Raw genomic sequence first — 19,825 nt, forward strand, 5'->3', positions numbered from 1 at the left:
CGTTTACATCTAAACACATGTTTGTTTTGTTTTTAAAATGTTTTTATAGATTGTGCGTTAAATGTTTTATTTAACCCTTACTTGATTAGGAAACAACTGCCCATTCCTTCTGAAAAAGCCACATTCTGTACAGCTAGTTCCATAAGAGTCGTTGAGAAGCCAAAGATGTTGTAGAGTTCTCTAACTTCAAATATCAGACTTTTAATATCCCAAGGTAACATCTACTTGACTGGGGAGAAGTAGGGTATGCAGTGTCCGTTGTCTAATCTAATGTACTGTATTTATCACAAAGTGTTGACATTGTTGTGTACATTAGTGTAACTGGTGACATTGCCACATGTAACTGATTGGAAGTGTTCTGTGCTGTGAAAACAGGAAGACAAAAACTTAAGAGCAAATGTTATTGTTAATGTGATTCCTAGTTTGTGTTTGATTTTATAAAGTGGTTAGCAGTAATCAGGGTAGTACAGTATTATTATTTCTTTAGTGGTGAGTTAGTTTGTGTATTCTTGTTAGTCTCAATTGATGCAGCATGCACCAAAAAATAACTATAGTTTAAATAACCTTAGGACTCGCACACACACAGCCTAAATGCGGTTGTGAGTTCACCTTTTGCTCTTAATACGGGTTAAGTACACACAGGCAGCGACAACCATCACTAGTTAATCCTGTTCAGAACAAGTAGCAAGTTCAGTTTATTATTATTATTATTATTATTATTATTATTATTATTATTATTATTATTATTATTATTATTTGTTTATTATTATTATTATTTGTTTATTTAGCAGACGCCTTTATCCAAGGCGACTTACAGAGACTAGGGTGTGTGAACTATGCATCAGCTGCAGAGTCACTTACAGCTATGTCTCACCCAAAAGACGGAGCACAAGGAGGTTAAGTGACTTGCTCAGGGTCACACAATGAGTCAGTGGCTGAGGTGGGATTTGATTACAAGTCTTTTTCTTTAACCACTGGACGTTTGGTTACGTAATGTGCAGCAACTGTGTGTGTGTGTGTGTGTATTAAAACTGCAGTAAAACAGCCATAGTTGGTGCTCGTGGATTTCTGTGCAAGTAATGATGTAATTGTTTATCAGACATTTCCGTGTGATAAACATGGCTAAAAAATATATATATATAAAGGTGCCTGATGAGCCAAGTTGATTTTGTAATATTGATGAATAGTAAAGGCATAACAGTAGTAAATAATGTGTGTGTATATATAATATACTTTTTTTATTTAATCAAAGTACAATTGTGTAATATTCTGTTGTAAGAAAAAAAAAAAAAACGCAAAAATTGTATTTTTGGTTTTGCAACTTAATAAAAAAATATGGGACAATTTGTATCCCCAAACGCCACAGTGCGACCACAACTCGTTTTTCCACCGATACCGAACGTCTCATCTGTGTGTTTTGCAGAAAAGAGCACAGCTGTGCTTGACGAGCTTTCGATCGATTACGTACTGTACTTTCTTCCAAAAGCATAAACAAAAACACACAAACCTAACGAAGGTCGTGTAATGATGGCCCGAGTTCAGTGGTTTGTTTAAACAGGGAGTGCACTCACTTCAGTAATGAAAGGTGTGTGTGTGTGTACAACAAACAACCACAGCGAGTGGTTTTTGTAAATACAGTTGTCAAGCCAACCGCAGTGTGTGTGTACGAGGCCTTAGTGTACAGGAGTCAAACTCTACACCTGTTCCTTTAGGGAGTATGTGATGTTACTTTAGAATTACCCATATAAGTATTTCTGCATGTAACCGTAAAGGAATGCAGTGTCTTTTGATTGTTTTACAGAAAGAAAACAATAAGAAATGGTAAACTGAAGTAATCTACTGTACATGGCCATTGCAAAATCACAGTACACTGAGACTAGCAATAACAAATTAGCTATGCAATGGATTTGTATCCTTTGCTTTTATACTGAATTGCATTAGTTGCATTATTTTGATGTTGTGAGATCTCCAGTAACATAAAATCCTGGAGGGTTTAAATGTTTTCACCTTGATGGTTGCAGGAGCCAGAAAACTGGTCTCTTGCTAAGAATGGGGAGGCTCAACTAGTAGTTGTGCCAGTAATCTGTGAGGTAATTGCATCTTTTCAGTGTATGAGCTGCTTGAGAGTTTTCAATTAATCGAGAAAGGAGAGTGCAGTTGCTCTATACACTGTGCCACAGTCTTTACTGTATGTGTGTGTCCAAGTCATTAAGTCCATCCTCTAAATACCAGGAGTTGGGATTCTTGGTTCAAAACTTCAAATGGTATTGCTGACGGCTTGTCTGGTTTCTATGATCATGCAGACTTGGGGGCCTGTCTCCCTGGCTGTTGAAGAGGGCAGCTGTCTTGAACGTGCGAGATCTTTCCCCAGTTACATGCCTGTGGTCCAGGGGCAAGGCAGTGAGAGGCACCAGCTGTGATAGAACCCGCAGCTGCTCTTGTTTCCAACCTTACTCAAACATTGGCCCAATTAGACCAAAACCTTTTGATAGGTTCTGCTATAGGATTCTGAAGTCAAATAGGCCTACATATTAAAAGTGACTGTTCATGCCAGATACATTTATACATTTCTGTGTTGTGCTTTAGGGAGCCTGTTTTGAAAGCATTTGCACTCTGACATACAGTACATAAACTGCCCTGGCAGTTGTCCACAGAAATGTGACCTGCTGTCAAGAATAAGAGTTGTCTATTAAATTAACCCTTTGTGGTCCATTTATTCAGCACGCCTCAAGTGCGTCAGGTCCAATTTATTTTCACACACGCAGTTTATTTTAGACTCACTGTTTTAAAAGTATTTTTTTCACATTAAAACAGGTTGAAAAGGCACTGCATATCAACAGGACACTCTGTACTGCATCTCCAGCCCTGCCCCACCCCTTCTTTGCTGTATTTTTCACATATCTCTTCATAGTAGTGCATACCGATAAGTCATCTCCTGATCACTCGTTTTATCACCAAACTCCTCAATAATGCGATCCAAGTCATTATTTTATTACTATAACATCTCAAAAAGCTCTGCAAATGTCTGATATTCTTTGAGTGCTGGATGAAGAAGCAGCTATGTTTATGTCCATGTTATATCTGTGGTGCTGGGGCTAAGTGTATTGCTCAGATCCGCCCCTTTTTTTTTCGGCTTCTCTCAGCTCCTCTCGATCTCACTTGGCCATTTGAATGGTTTTCTCTGCTTTTTCCGGAGAAAAAAACGACTAGAGACCTGTTTTTTTACATCTTTTTGATGATGTCGGACAGGGTCCGGCATTGGACCGGAAAGGGAAAATTGCAATGTCGGACCAGGTCCAATATAGAACTGCAAAGGGTTAAGCCTGATTATTCTTGGGATAATTCTAAATAATCAAGCATTTTTTTCACCTTAGTTACATTTTTTCTCTGTAAAGTTTTGAAACCAATGTAATTTTGTGAAACTGCATAATTTTTTTAGCGGGCCTTATATCGGTTTGACGGTTGTATTTTGGTTCTCCTAAATGATTGCAATACAAGTTGACAGTCTGTGACCGATAGCTCTCAACTGAGACAGTAAAATGGATAGAATTATTTTAAGTTTACATGAGTCATCGTCTCTCAAGGCCTCTTGAAATGACCATAGAGGACACATTAGTCCTTCTAGCATTTTTATTGTTCTTTGCTTTGTGTTTTAAAATTCAAAAAGGAGACTATATTTTACACTGCCTGAATAGAGGCATTAACAGATGCAGTATGTACTCATTTCAAGGTTGTCTTCACAAAAAGAAAAAGATTAGCTGAAATTTCTGGAGCAGTGGCACCTGGAACATAATTCCAGTCTTTTGAATTAAAGGGATAATTTCAATCCAAGGATTTTTTTCAATATTATTTATGTGGACAAAATCTAAATTATTAATAAATTAACTATTGGATACTCCAGAAATTGAAAGGAGCAACATTTCAAATCAGAATTGTTCCAAAACACAATTAACAACAAGAATCAAATTTGAGTATGTCAAGGGAGTACTCTTTACACGCTGAAATGAACTGATAAATACATTGTTCAAGTGGAAATCAAAACGACCATAGACTCGGACGCTGAATATCAGTTTTTCAGATTAGTCTTGGGGGATACTGCCCCATTCTTCAGTCAGTGTAATACCAAGCCATCTGATGTCACAGGGTGGGTTACAACATTGACGAACACAACTTCCTAGGAGGTCCAAAATGTTTTTTCTGGGATTAAGGTACAGACTTCTGATTAATATACTGTAACCCCTGAAAATTCTGGCAGTATGACATCAGGCATTATCTTGCATCAGAACAGTTGCACCAGCAAATTGTCTTGCTACAGGTTACAAGACTTTCTATGTAGGGCTGTAAATTCACCATTGGAAGCACAGTAAGATATGTACAACCTCCACTACAAATCTCTTCCCACACCGTAAGTAAGACCCCCCCCACCCCCAAAATTCATATTCAACAATACAAGTCGATCAATAGTGGACAGTTAAAATCTTGATTCATCAATGAACATAACAGATGCCCAATGACGAAGCTGACAGTTCTGGTGTTGCAGAGTCAATTTTGGAGCTGTAGCTGATCTTTCTAACTTCAAACCAGACAGATGCAATCTGTTTCTCAGTTTGGTCGCTTATGTTGTGTCCAGTTGCTGTTCTGAAGTCGATACTGATCCCATGTGCACAATCTGGAAACAATAGAAGGAACACACTGAATTGAGCTGCTACGCATCTTTATGCATCCCCAGATTACAGTGTTTGGGAGAATTACTCATGTAAATCAGGTTTGTGGCCTAAAAAAACAGCCAATTTACACGTGGAAATGATGAAAATCATGGGAAAATCTACGCCCAGTTTTGTAAATGTTAATGAGCTTGTTTGTCCTTAAGTGACATCACTATAAATATTGCAGAGGAGCAGATAAGTTGTTACTGTGGATTCCAAGACGGAAGAAAGTAAGTGGCTGATGGGCGGTTTTATGGTTAGCAGTGGTGTAGTTCACCTTAATGATAATGCGGGCAGCTTTTTTTATTATTGTTTTTTGGTGCGTCTGGTCTATCATGTTGTATATCTCTTGTGGGTTTACAGTTCTGTATAAAACCACTTACCATAAACTGCATTATGCCCTTGTTATAGTATTAAAGCAGCTTTTTGAGAATACCCTTGCTGTATAAACTACGCTAAAGTTAAACACGAAGAGCAAGTAAACTGCTTACTAAATCTCTGTAACTGGATTCCTTTGCTTTTGATCCAAGCTATGTCCAAAGACAATGCGTATCTGCCTTCCACTCAAAATCGCTAGAGCGAGGAGGAAACCCAGGCATTAATAAGTATAGTTAGTGACTTGGATGTTTTGAACCAGCCTGATCGCCTGAAACAGCGTAACAAGCATGTGTACCAACAAGTGGTTGATGTCCTCTCAGAAAGAGGAATCGAGCGCACAGTCCCACAAGCTAGGGACAAATTAAAAAAATTGAAACAGTCCTACCTGCAGGAACGAGCAAGAGGTGCCGTTCGGGAGAAGCAGGACGGTCCTGGTTTCTGTTCTGGGAAGACATGGATTGTTTATTGGGACAGCACCCAGTGGCAGTTGCAGCTGCCCACTTAATTGACACCTCCCAGCGCACTGCATCTGAAGAAGGTAATATCTTGTTGTGTGTACATGTACATTCATAACTTACAGTACTGTTTCTTAAAAGTAATTGTGATACTTTTTATTTTATTACTTTAAGACCGCTCCATCAGGCTACACAGTCAGCAGCCACGACCTCCTCCAGTAGTACACAACTGCAAGCTCAACAGGTGAGCGAACATACCGGTTTAGATGCCAACTGATGAGGCAACTGAAGAAGGAGAATCGATGGGTGAGGAATCGGTGGATGAGACTGCACATTCACAATCTGATGTGCCAGATGGAGGTGAGTCTCTTTTTTTATTTGTATACATTTTTTGTGTCTTCGGTTTACTGAATTCTGTATACATATGTCAAATGAACTATATTGCTATGGTGTGTGTGTGTGTGGTTGTGTTTTTTTTTTTTTTTTCAACCTCCTATTTTTCTCCCTCCTTCCCCTCGTCCATCACAACAACACCCTTCAGCAGTGGAGTACAGGCAGTCGAGTCTACAGAAGATGAGACGGATGCGACGCCAGATGCAACAGCAACAGGTCCTGTTCCAGCAGGCAGAGCGTCACCGTCAGCGTGACTCATCAACGTGGATGAGGCTGCGACATCCAACCCACCTAAAGTTGGCATTGGCACTGACCCAGCTGTGGCCTCTCCTGGCACAAGCCAAGACAGTATTGACCCCCCCCCCCCCCACCCCCCCCAATAGGGGATGATCTATCCACCGTCCAGGTCGCCCTTTAAAGAGAGGCCCCTGTACCAGGGGAGGAGGACATACCCCACAACAGTAAAATACTTTATGTAAATTAAATAGACAAAATAAAATTTCAAATGAACGCATTGATTGTGTTATTTGTTTACATCATTAATATTTAACACAACAGTAATTACAACAAAATAAAATAAAGGAGAGAATCTCTGACAGCACAAGCCTCCTCAGATCGCTGGTGTCCAGTTGAAACTGCCGGCTGAGGTAGCCACCCTATTTGTCTCACAGGCTTCAGCCACTGATTCCTGAACACCTTGTTTTGTTCTTGACACAGGTTGTGCAGGACACAGCAGGCAGTGGTAATTTTGGGAACGAACTCATGTTGCACTTCAGTCCGTTTCAGCAGTATCCGCCACCTCGCTTTCAAGTGCCCAAAAGCCTGTTCAACCACTACCCGTACTCCCCCAAGCGTGGTGTTGAATGCTTCCTCCGCAGCTGTCAGATGTCCGGACGGATAGGGTTTCATAAGCCAGGGAAGTAGGGGGTATGCAGCATCAACGACTAGATATAAGGGCACACCCTGATACCCTGTATGCTGTATTGCCTGAATGAAAGGGGAATATATATTACTATCGTAAAATAGATGTGAAATGTATGCAAAAGTCAATCTATTGTATTTTGAGCCATTACTGACATCCCCCAAACATCTTAAAGTATTAATATTGAGTGCTTAATTTGAAACTACAGCATTAAATACAAACGCTGTTAAGTGAGGCCTATATGAGGAAAATGTTAAATCTTAACACTGCCTTTCATTATACACATAACTGAGTAGCTTATTTCCATTAAGAATACATTAATCCCTTAGAAATACTAACCTGCGGAAGTGCGTGTTGACGTGTATACAATCCTGAAGTCCGGAGTGCCGCAGCATCATGTGCAGATCCTGGCACGCCACACAAGATGTCTCTAAACCTTTGAAATAAAGGAACAAGACATGTCAAAATTATTTAAATAAACAGTATTTTAACACATTATGGATGGATTTGTGACTTTACAAGGTACTTTACATGAAAAGTCATAATATATTCCTTACAGAGATGTTGTCAAGACCTATGTAAACACACATATATATATATATGTACACACAGTGGTTTGCAGAAGTATTCACCCCCCCCCCCGGCAAAGTTTTCACATTTTGTTGGCACCTGAACTTACTCCACGACGCTTTCAAATTACACAAATCTACACAAACTACTCCACATTGATAAAGTTAAAAAATGCATATAGAATATAAATAAGTAATATTTACAGAGAAAAACAGCTTAATCTCAGTTGCTTAAGTATTAATCCCCTTTGCTACTGCAGCCCTGAATCAGCTCAGGTGCAAATTATTTGTTTGAAAGGTCACAAAATTAGTGAAATGGTTTCAGCCTGTGTGTAGTCAAAGTGGTTTAACTTGTAGATAATTTTCCTCAGGTATATAAAGACTTTCAAGCTGCAACTCACAAAGTGATCCAACAAAGCAAACATGAAGACCAAGGAGCTTTTGAGACAAGTCAGGGATAAAGTGGTAGAGAGGCACAGAGCAGGAGAAGGGTACAAGAAAAATTCAAAGGTGCTGATTATCCCTCAGCACAGTGAAGTCCATCATTAAGAAGTGGAAGATGCATCATACCACCCAGACATTACCCAGATCAGGTCGCCCTCCCAAACTGAGCAGCCGGGCAAGCAGGAAACTGGTTTGGGATGTCACTCTGAAGCCAACAATGACCTTGAGAGATCTGCAAAGGTCTGTGTCTGAGATGGGAGTCAGTGTTCACACATCAACAATAAGCAGGTCCCAACATAAAGCTGGCCTGTATGCACAGGTGGCAAGAAAGAAGCCATTACTCAACAAGCCTCATCTTAAAGCACGTATGGAGTTTGTGAAAAATCATGTAGATGATACTGCAGACATGTGGAAAAAGGTTTTGTGGTCAGACGAGACAAAAATGTAACTTTTTGGTCTAAATTCCAAGTGTTACGTCTGACGCAAGCCCAACACTGCGCATCACCCAGTCAACGCCATCCCAACTGTGAAACATGGTGGTGGCAGCATCATGTTATGGGGATGCTTCTCTTCAGCAGGGACTAGAAAGCTTGTCAGGATAGAGGGGAGAATGGATGGTGCAAATTACAGGCGAATCCTTGAGGAAAACCTGTTTGAGTCAGCCAAGACTATGAAACTAGGGAGGAAATTCACATTTCAGCAGGACAATGACCCGAAGCACAGAGCCAAAGCCACACTGGAGTGGTTGAACAAGAAGAGAATGAATGTTCCTGAGTGGCCCAGTCAATGTCCTGATTTGAATCCAATCGAAAATTTATGGTGAAATTTGAAGATTGCAATCCATCGACGATCCCCCAAAAAATTATCAGAACTGGAGCAATTTTCCTATGAAAAATGGGCAAAATTTTCACCATTCTATTGTGCAAAGCTAGTAGAGACCTATCCAAAAAGACTCATAGCAGTAATTGCTGCAAAAAGTGCTTCTACCAAGTACTGGCTGAATACTTATGCAACCAGTAAATTTAATTTTATACAGTTTCTTTGCAAGTTTTGCTGACATTTAACCTCCTCCTCATATAACAGTGTTCAGTTTAACCACTACAGCTTTGAATAAAAAAAGTTTGTTTGAAAAACTGCGTATGTTATTTGTAATTCAACAAAATGTGACATTATTGGTAGGCGGTGAATACTTCTGCAAACCACTGTATATATACCTGTAATACACAAATACAGTAATATTCATGACATTTACCTGCCACCCACTACTGATTGGAGAATGAAATATGCCTAGTATTTCTGTTGAGGTAATCTCTCAGACAGTGCCATGGTGCTTTGATGGGAATGTGGGTAGCATAAATCATACCTATTACGTGGGGCAACCCGTGCTTCTCACCGACACACAGAGCAATGCTTTTTGCTTCAGTTATATCTGACATAGCTATGGTCATGTTCCAGTGCCTCTGAACAAGGGAGTTGACAAACTAAATACAGCGATGAACTGTGGTTTTATGCATCCAAACACATTGCCAACTACCCTGTACTCAGCTAAGTAACCCTAACCCTGTACTCAGCTGAGGATGCCAGCCTATACAGAGCAATCGCCACTCATTTTTTCCACTGGCACAGGAGGCCATACGTAATTCCTTTTTGGCTGCTTATCTTCCTTTACCAGTTCCACTATAATGCTGAATGTTGCCCTGGTGATGCGAAAGGACTCTATCCACTTCAGATATGTGAAAGAGTGATGCAGAACCTCTTCCCACCAGCAAATTTGGACGAGTATGCATAAGGATTTGCTAGTAGAGGATGTTTGGAGGTTCAAACTCCCGAAACAAAGGGAAAACATCCACTGTTCCCAATCCAGACAGCCTTGGGAGCATACATGGCACAGAGCTTTAGAATCCTACGTCTTCGCCGGTTTTCAGCCATGGTGATCTGCAATACCTGTGTTGGTCAGATTCATTTTATACCTCCCAGTTAATTTTTAACGAATGAATCGTAAGTTAAATTAGTTGAAACCAGATTCAATACTAACGACATGCCACCCCGCCAATGACATTTAAAAAACAATTTGGACAAGAGCAGTAAAACACATTATTAACCAAACAGGCATGAGGTATTTTGCTTTATTACAGCAGCTTAGATTCACTCGTGTACCAGTTCTCTGTGCATGAAAACCTAATTTTCACAAAATTTCACTATTAATCTTCAAAAACAGCCCGAGTACTTTACGCATTGCAAACTTACATATCAACCCCCACCTTTCCCCTTCATTTGCATGACGTCGGGTGAAAAGCCGGGTTTACTCGAGTAAAATAAACTGCGAATGGAAACCCAAAAAAGCATTTTACACAAGACATTTTTCTCGAGCTAAAAAAAAACACTCTTGGAAACTCCACCATTGACAGTAGTACACTATTGTCTTTCATTAAAATAAAAAAAAAATATTAGATTACATTTTTCTGACCCTGTGTGGATAAGCCTCTAACCTTCTCTAAAACAGTTGAAAAAAGTTTTCGGGACTGCATACTTAATTTACGTTAAACATTGTGTAAATAGTGACCAGAGCCTTCCATCTGTGTGTACCAACAAGCCATCATAGATGATGGTGCTCCAGCACACATGGCTTGCAGTAAGATCTCAACCCAGTCCCCTGACATAATAGAACACTGGCTCTTGACTGATTTGACCCTCAGATGTTGATCTCTTGCATTAACCCTAGAACTGCTGCTGAACTTGCGATAGCAGCCATCCAGGAGTATTTGCTATTTGGGATGTTGAAATCATGAGTGAATGCTTTGGAAAAACAAGGCCAAAGGTCAAACAATATTAATTGATGGTAAAATATAACCTCTGAATGTGTTGGATAAAGGGGTTACTGTGGATCTATCAGAAGCTTTCGTCAATAGATACTTAAAATTGTCTGCTGTTGACGATATTTCTTGTATCTGTTATCTCTTGGCATTGTGTTCCCTGTTAGCTTAATTCTGTCTTGGAAATGTTAGTTTTTTTCTCAATGTGCCACCTCCCTCTTCCTTCCTGCGCAGCAGTTCTTGACTTAATGTAAAATGGAAATAGCATCTGCCTCTGATTATATACAAATGCCTAAAATCATTGCCCACTGTGTGTTTTTATTTTTTCTTTTTCTTCGTTTTAGGTAATTGCTACTATTATGGCAGTCAGCCAATGTCCCTGCTTATATAATGGAAATAGAAATACAAATTGCACTGAAGTGCTAATCTTTTATTAGTAAGACTTCACAGCTTATATATGGTCTCTGCCTTTGTTTTACATTTTTTTGTTGCAGGAGATTAATGTGGTGTTTTCATGCAGAGGAGGATTTGCAATGAAATGTTCCGTACAGGATATTACATCAAAAAGGAAAATATATTTTTAATTGATTTTTTTGTTTTGTTTTGTTTTATTTTAGTTTCCCCTTGATCATGAAATGCATTGCCTAAGATTTGCCTGTAAAATTATTATTATTATTATTATTATTATTATTATTATTATTATTATTATTATTATTTTCAATTAATAATAATAATAATAATAATAATAATAATAATAATAATAATAATAATAATAATAATAATAAGATTAAACTGTTAGATACTGAGGTAAAGCTTCCAGGATACTCATTTAGCTCTGGTGTCAGAACTGGCTATAGTGAATATAAGTCCATTTGCCCACATGCCACAGTACTGCCAGGGAAACACCCACCAACACAAGCAGACAATGGAATATTTACATTTAGTTGCATTGACATGGTAATCTGTGAATTTTTTTTCCAGCAGTATTTAATATATTTTCTTGATCTTGTAAATTTGGTGTAGGATGATGCATTGAATTGAATTGTTACTCTATTTTTTCTTATTGTTATTATTAAATACAGCTATGGCCAAAAGTTTTGCATCACCCTATAAAATTAACAAGTTTTGCTTCATAAAGTCGAATGAAACCTGAATAATGTGACAGTAACATATTGAATTAGATACCGCTTTGTAGTTTGAAATCTATCATGAAATATTGTACTACTATTATGGCTTCTGGTTTTTTATTTTGTATAATGTTTCAATCATAAAATTCTAGGTGATGCAAAACATTTGGCCATAGCTGTACATCTGAAAAATGAAATGCTGTAACAGTTGTAACCATAACTTGTTGCCAAGACTAAGAATTGCTAAAGACAAATGTAACTTGATGCACTATTCATGATCACTAATGCATTCCCTATATCTTTATTATTATTATTATTATTATTATTATTATTATTATTATTATTATTATTATTATTATTATTATTATTATTTTAGAGGTGTTTTTCCTTTTACTTTAACTCTTTGTTTTCCAGATGAGGGCAGGAGTGCAGTTGACCATGCTGGGGGTGCACAGATAATAGCAGACCACATAAGGTCGCTATCCCAAAATACAGACCCAGCCAATCAGAAGCTCTTGACTGTCTTTTGTGGCATGCTGATGAACTATAGCAATGATAATGGTAATAAACAACACTGTATAAGAGATGTTTCGGTTCCACCGACATGCTGTTTTTTTTCTGAGAGTGTTTTTATATTAAGAATCCCATTCAAATCAAACAATCAAAGTCGTGTCTGGTATGAGACCATGTCTGGTTTCTTGATGCTGTCTTAAATGTTAACCCTTTCCTCATTACAAACTGAAGCAACCATCCATTTGAAATAATATCTACTTTCAGAAAATTCAGTAAATTCAGTAAAGTAAATACTGTAGATGTGTCAAGAAGTAGTCATGGGCTGCTTTGTACGGCCATCAAAAGTATTAAGGGAGATGATGGTCTGAGCTGACAAAAATACTCATTTTGGTTTTGCTTAATGCTTTTATATGGTGGAAAGGGTTAAGAATATTCTTCACTACCTATCCTGCTCTGTCTTCCGTTGTCTTGAACATCTACCTGCACTGTCACCAGTTGCTTGGCCTAAAGAGGTTAATGGAGCCTTGATTTCTTCTCTTTGACCATCAGCTTAGTGGTGTTTTTTGTTTTTTTTATTAGACTGAATTGTCAGCAGCTGTACAAGTAGTAAACTCTATTAACCTTACATAATCTATACTCGGTTGTATACTGTAAATTGATCGTCAAATCCGAATTTGTCATATTGGGTTATACAGAGATTGATTAGTATTGCTAGAATTTTAGCAGGCTACCTTCTGATTTGTCTTGGGTGTAAGTTTTAAATACTGGAGATGTCAAGATAGCATCTTAAACAACATATTTTATAAAATGGCTTGAATACATTAAATGGACCAAGAATAGTGTAAGTGTAGTAATAATTGCCTAGGGGCTCATTACCTCTAAAGATCAAAGCATGTCTGGGTCAACAGCTTTAAAAATGAACTTCTCGACACAGTTAAGGACTTAAGCTGTTGGATCTTAATAATGAAGGGGCCGTGTAAAAAAAAAAAATAAATAACAACCTCGATTTCAGATTTTCAAGAATTTGTTATAAAAGTTCCATTCATTACAGTAATTCCAGACTGCAGTTTGTATAATAAAGCAGTGAGGAGTGTTGTTCAGGTTGATTGATATGAGTGACATTCTGCATGACTGCTTTCTTGACTGTCTGGGTTCAGCTGATACACTGAGACTTTGGAGAAGTTAAAACTAGTGTTGATAAGAGACACAAGCCATATGCATTTGGAGGAATAAAAAATACAGGTGCAAGGTACTAGGGAAACTAGAGTCAAAAGTGATTTAAAATAGCAGCTTTACTTACTAAAGTGTATAAACATGTAAGTAAGCAGATATGTCTATTTTTTTGTTGTAGTTTTACTCTACAGGAAAAAAATACATTTAAACTGCAGTATAAAAAATAACCTATATCCTGAAAAGTTCACAAAGCAGTTTTTCCAAACAATTTGTACAGCAGCTTCTAGAGACAAAGTATAGGAACAGTTTTGCACTGGTGTAAGGTTACATTCAATAAAACTAAATTTAATCTGTCACTTCTATTAATGTATTAGTCATGTGTTGCGCTTATTAAAGAAGCATAATTTCACATATTTGAGCTATTGTAGGAACAGTACAGTATCCCAGCAATGTAGAAGCTGGCAATGTAAAATTCAATGTTTGCATGCTTTTCCCATGTTCCCACTAAATGCTATGTTAGTGTCCTGACCCTGACAGACTCACAGGTTTAGCAGCAGGTACCCCTAATTACTGCATTCCAGTTTCAGCTGTCTTGCTTCAGCAGGGCTCCTTGGTTTATAAGAAGTAGTTGATTTTGTTAACATTAGTGGACATGTTTGGATTGGTAGTTCCATCTATATTATATTTGTTGACTTTCTCTGTACACTGTTGCACATTCTTAGCTCCAATTAACTCATTTTTTGTCTAATTAATCTGTATGTCTTTATTTCCTCATGCTTCTAAGTATAGCTTAATTCTTTGTCTGACTGCAGTATTTTCACATTGTAACTAGGCCATAGCGTGGACTCCCAGGTGTATTTGAGGATGTATATCCCTCGGCTGTGCTCAATTTCAAAGATACATTTAAGCGGGATACAAAAAATAAAACCTATGAACTTGATTCATACTGAAGTCGGTTACCACTGAAGCTGCAGGGATACAAGGTGACTTGCATTGATATTTGAATTAAAGACAAACTCAGGTTGCCGATGGACAAATCTTATTCTACCTCTTGATAACTTGATACCTAAAAAACATATATAATGGAAAAGAACAAGAATCATGTAGTTGTAGTAAACACTGCACCGACACCCTTGGACTTCTTACTGAATTGTTGCATTTGCTTTGTGTAAGCTTGCATGTGTTTAATACAAACTTAATAAAAATAGCCCCAATGGCTTTCTGGTTGAGAGGGTAGGGCACTTAAATAACCAAATTAAATGAAGTTTTAAATGCTGTGGTAAAAATAACATAGCTATTGGTTACGATCGGTACAATATCTCCTGCCATCGCCAGCATATCGGGCTATTTGCGTTGACATTGCTTATTGGATAAAAAATAAAATTAAAAAAAAACATACTTAATAGCCTGGAATCAGCTATCCTATACATATTCCCTGAAACTCAAATGAGTCTCCAAAAGAAGTCTCTCCAGAAAATGTTTTATCAGATTATGCATAAGTAGCCTGAATGGATTTTTTTTCCGTTTGTTTGTTTTGTTTTGTTTCCTATTAACTAGAAGATCTGAAAGTGTTTTATTGCTTTATTTAAAACAAAAACAAAACCCCCAAAAAGTGCCTACAGAAGCATTCAGGGCTTAATTATTAAGCTGTGGGGCTTATGAAATACATTTTTTTATGCATCTTATTCAAAGCTCTAAATTAGGTCCTGCACAGCCCTAATTCTATACATAAAGAAGTATACCAATATTAGTCCATACGTACAGTCAAATCAGAGTCTGGGAACATCCTGAAGCGCCTGTTTTTTCTTTTTTTTTTTTTTTAATTTAATGGTTGCCAATTATTTTTATTATAGCTGTGTGTGCTGTGGCTAACTAGTGTAGTTCTTCAGTCCACACCTGCAGTGGCTTCAAAACCAGCAGACAATCGACCACCTTCTGTAGGCAGTCTCAAAGAAAGGGGGACATGGAGTCTGAACTGCACCTTCACCCCTAAGAGGACCGACATTGACACTGCTTTGGTGTCCCTGCTCTGTTTTTTTTTTTTTTTTTTTTTTTAAATTTAGTCGTCGCCAATTATTTTTACCCCGGTTTTCACCCCAATTTAGCATGCCCAATTATTATCTGTATCCCCGGCTCACCGCTCGCAACCCCCCCGCCGACTCAGGAAACGGAGGCTGAAACACGCGTCCTCCGAAACGTGCTCCTTCCAAGCCGTCATTTTTCGCACTGCAGATCCACAGCAATGCTACCAGACCTATAGTGCCGGAGGACAACACAGATCTGGCGGCTCCGCTGCAGAGCCACAGGCGCCCTATCGGCCACAGGGGTCGCTGATGCGCGGTGAGCCGTGGATTCCCCTGCCGACCTAAGCCCTCCCTACCCGGGCAGCACTCAGCCAATTGTGCGCCGCCCCCTAGGAACTCTCGGTCACGGTCAGCTGTGACATAGCCTGGATTCGAACCAACGATCTCCAGGCTATAGGGCACATCCTGCGAGGAGCGCCTTTACTGGATGCGCCACTCGGGAGCCCAGTGTCCCTGCTCTGTTGATAAATGGAGAGGGCTTCCATCTTCAGTGTTGCCAGCACCTTTCTTGGGTGCCACAGTTCATAACAAACTTAAAATAAATGTATCTAGTACATAGATAAACATGGAAACTAAAATCTAGATTCTTATGCTACATTGATATGGCTTTCAACAGTCAAGTTGATTAAAAAAAAAAAAGGAGGAGAGGGTCCACTAAACAACCATCATGTAATTTTTCTAGGCAAATAATTTCCCATAAAGCTAAATGACCTATTTTTACCTTCCTGCTGTGTTTGTAGGCAATCACTACACTCGCATTTCACATTCAATTGATTGATTTAACTACACATTCATTTTAAAACCAATTATTAAGATTACAACAAATTTCCACCACCTTACGGTATTGGAGTATCTTTATTTGTAGCCAAGAGTAAGCTGCTACTTTTTTACAATGTACCCTCAATCAGCAGGATAAGCATGGCCCTGTTATATTGAAGGGTGAAAGGCAAGTCCATCTTGATGTGGAACGGTTTTGGTAACCCACATGTCATGATGTCAAGGCAGAACTAAAGATTCTTTCAGTTTAGCTGAATTTCAACAGTGCGTGGCTACATTTTTTTAGCAGTCTGCTTTCTAGTATAAAAAGATTAAGTTGGTTTATAAGTTGGTTTAACAGGTCACATATTTTAATGTTTGTAATGATATGTAAAACATTAAGAAGCACACACTTTTACCTGTATGTATGCAATCATTCAACTAATGGCTCCTTTATATGCTGCAAGTAGCTTACAAACTATAGCTGTGTGTGCTGTGGCTAAATGCATGTGGCTTGTTTGTCCAGTACTCTATCAAAGTAATAGCATCTGTGAAAGGCTCCATTCCATCTTGACATTGCAAGTCCTTAATGGCTTAGCAGGAGTCCTGGTCAAATGTGTGCTGACTTTAACAGCTGTCTTCCTGGTTTAACGTGTCATTGAAGCAAGCCATGTTCCTGTCAGCTAGGCTTTCTCATTCAGCTCCTGTATAGAAAGACTGCTGGATTGCTCTTCCTCTGGGGAAATGGTATTAACTGGATCTTTATTTTTTTTCAGGACTTCAAAGGTTTTGATTTTAGCTCTTACATATACAGATGCTTCCTTTCAATTCTTCCTTATTTAAATCTGCCAATTATTTCCTTCCCTAGATGGTTTAATGCTCTGTGAACGACTGCTTTGAACTAATTTAACACTTTAACTTAAATCCCTTTTATAAATGTTTGCCATAGCTTTTTCTTATTATTAAACAAATGAGTTACTGTAAATAAATAGTACATAATACAATGGCACCAGTATTTACACAGGTATCCAAAGTTCTTAAAAAATGTATATTTGAGTAGAGTTTTCTCTCTCTAGCTGTTGCCTTCTGCATTAAAGAGAAACTCCTTGCTTAGCATTTCTGCCTCTTGTGCAGCCCATATCCTTGCAATATAATTTCCATGTAAGCATTTTGATATTTTATTCACATGTTCTTAAGTCAACACTGGGATGCAGCTACACACCTTCCAAACCAAAGTATGTGTAAGAACCTTTAGTAACAAAGGAAAACGTCTTCCTCATCCATACAGAGCATGCTTAGATGACAAACAGAAAACTAGCAACAACTTGGTTGCATGCTAGGGTCTCCTGATATTGCATGGATATGTACAGAACGTGAGAGGAATGGTTAGTATCAAGTTTGTCAACATGTATGAAGTGTGTTTTGGGGTCTTAGCCCCTTCACCATTATTAGCACTTTTTAGTACAGTCAGTGACAGTCTCTTGTGAAAGCCATAGGTACTGAGCTACTTTACAACTCCTTTATACTTATGAAAGCTTCCACTGTGGTTGCCTTTGACATATCTGCTCAGCTGATCGATCAAGGGAAGCATCTTCTCTGCTGTCCATCTGCCACCTTTCACAAGCACTTAATTCATCTCCACTACTTGCAGTGGAAGCCGCAGGTCATTTGAAAGCTCTCGGTTATCGGAAATGATGCCTGTTTTGTGTACAGCCTGCTGATCTGGGTTTTGTTAAGTAAAGGAAAAAAGGCCCAAAAATCAGTAAGCAGAATTAATGTGTCTATTGAAACACAAATCCTTTATAGCCCTTGATTAGTCACCCAGTTAAACTGAGTGATTAGAAAATGCATTAATATTAATAAAATGATTCAGGAGGGAGAGATGGCATTGACCCTGAACTGCATTGTTGAGGTACCAATGTACCACATCAACTGCAACTGTTGTAAAAGCCAGCATCTTTCGTAACAGGTTTTCTGCATTTGAAATTGGCCAAAATGGCTTTAAAATATTGTTCAGCCATTTACAGATAAATAAAACACTTAATGCACTGATTTAGTGTCCAGGCATTCCTTGATCCTTGAAAATATAATCCCAGTTCTGTTATGTCAGTCAAGTCAGTCACCCAGCCAGCCATTTTGATACTGTTAAAATGTAATCAGAGCGCCGACTGTATTCATGTGTCTGTCTCATAAACCAGGAAAAGAAAACCGTGTTATATGCTATTCAAATATCACTTCAGTTATTGGGAATGTCGATTACCTTTGCACTGCACATAACATAGATTTTATTACACTCTGAATACTGTATTTGTCAGCCTTTATGTCAATCATATCTATGAACCATAAAAGAAAATATACCCAGAGGTTGCCGTCCAAGGTTGTATACTGGTTGTAATTACTGTGTGCACAAGATCCCAGAATCAATATCTACAAGCATAGCTCATTTCACAGTGAATAAGGAGTCTGCATTTCTTGGCATGTAAACGGTCTTTAATCCGGTTAGTGAACAGTTTCAGATGGTCTGACATCATTGAGCCTGTACTGTCAGGGCAGTTACATTCCCTAAGGATACAGATACCACCTTCTCAGTAAGTCAAGACCTGGACAACTGGCACAGGGTTATCAAAAGGCTAATATTTGTCTTGTTCTTTTTTGATGTCCACAGGTAGCTTTCATTCTTATGCAAAATCTGGTCGTCAGCAGCTGAAGTTTGATTAGGGAACATTTAAAAACTCTGAAGTGACATCCTATAGTCCCTGCTCTTTTTTGTTTTCAAACGTAACCGCTGTTATCATCTTGCATTTTCTTCCCAGCTGTAACCCAGACTGTTTTTCTCTTGGTTTCCTTCTAAGCATGATGCTGTGCTGCTTAAATTGGTCATCAATCTCAGTTTGCAGCTTCATAGACTATCAAACCATTTACTGAAATAGTTCTTTAAAAGGAACACCCTTTATGTCTCACCAGATAGTAAATCATATTTTAATCACTGTCCTCTTTTTTTTATTTCAGATTCGTTGCAGGCACAGCTGATCAACATGGGTGTGATTCCTACCCTTGTAAAGCTGCTTGGGGTCCATTTCCAGAACACGCCGCTAACGGAGATGTGTTTGATTGCGTTTGGAAACCTGGCAGAACTTGGTAAGCCGTTAAGGAATCAAGACGCAGGGTGATCAGATTTAACAAAGGCTTTTGGGGACATGGCATGGCATTAAATAATCCCCAGCCCCGCCTGCTCCTAACATGATTAATTATTCAATAAACACTTTCATCTGGAATGATTTTATACAAAAATGAATGATTATTTAACATTCATTCCATTTACAAAAAACATTCATATATTTTAAAATACACGTTTCTTCTCATGTATACGTATTTGTTTAACCTGCATGAATACCGTCTTTGTTTACAAACACAATCTTTCAACCATTATATTGTTTACTTCTTGTTGTTATTATCATTATTATTCTCTAGTCCCTAACTATTACCAGTAAA

At 38.3% G+C, this 19,825-nt stretch overlaps 1 protein-coding gene across 3 annotated transcripts in view; it reads left to right on the forward strand.

The window, feature by feature from the left end:
- The window catches only part of LOC117409325 (rap1 GTPase-GDP dissociation stimulator 1), a 67,589-nt gene that overhangs the window by 34,349 nt on the left and 13,415 nt on the right, over positions 1 to 19,825 (forward strand). For 2 of the 3 annotated variants that reach the window (XM_034015188.3, XM_034015190.3), the window contains exons 5-6: positions 12,222 to 12,368; positions 19,343 to 19,471. In XM_034015188.3, coding sequence (XP_033871079.1) covers positions 12,222 to 12,368; positions 19,343 to 19,471 — 276 coding nt within the window. The remainder of the gene's footprint in view (positions 1 to 12,221; positions 12,369 to 19,342; positions 19,472 to 19,825) is intronic. The other variant, XM_034015191.3, reaches the window with a different exon arrangement.

This window comes from Acipenser ruthenus, chromosome 2 (assembly GCF_902713425.1).
Source record: "Acipenser ruthenus chromosome 2, fAciRut3.2 maternal haplotype, whole genome shotgun sequence".
Classification (NCBI taxonomy): Eukaryota; Metazoa; Chordata; class Actinopteri; order Acipenseriformes; family Acipenseridae; genus Acipenser; species Acipenser ruthenus.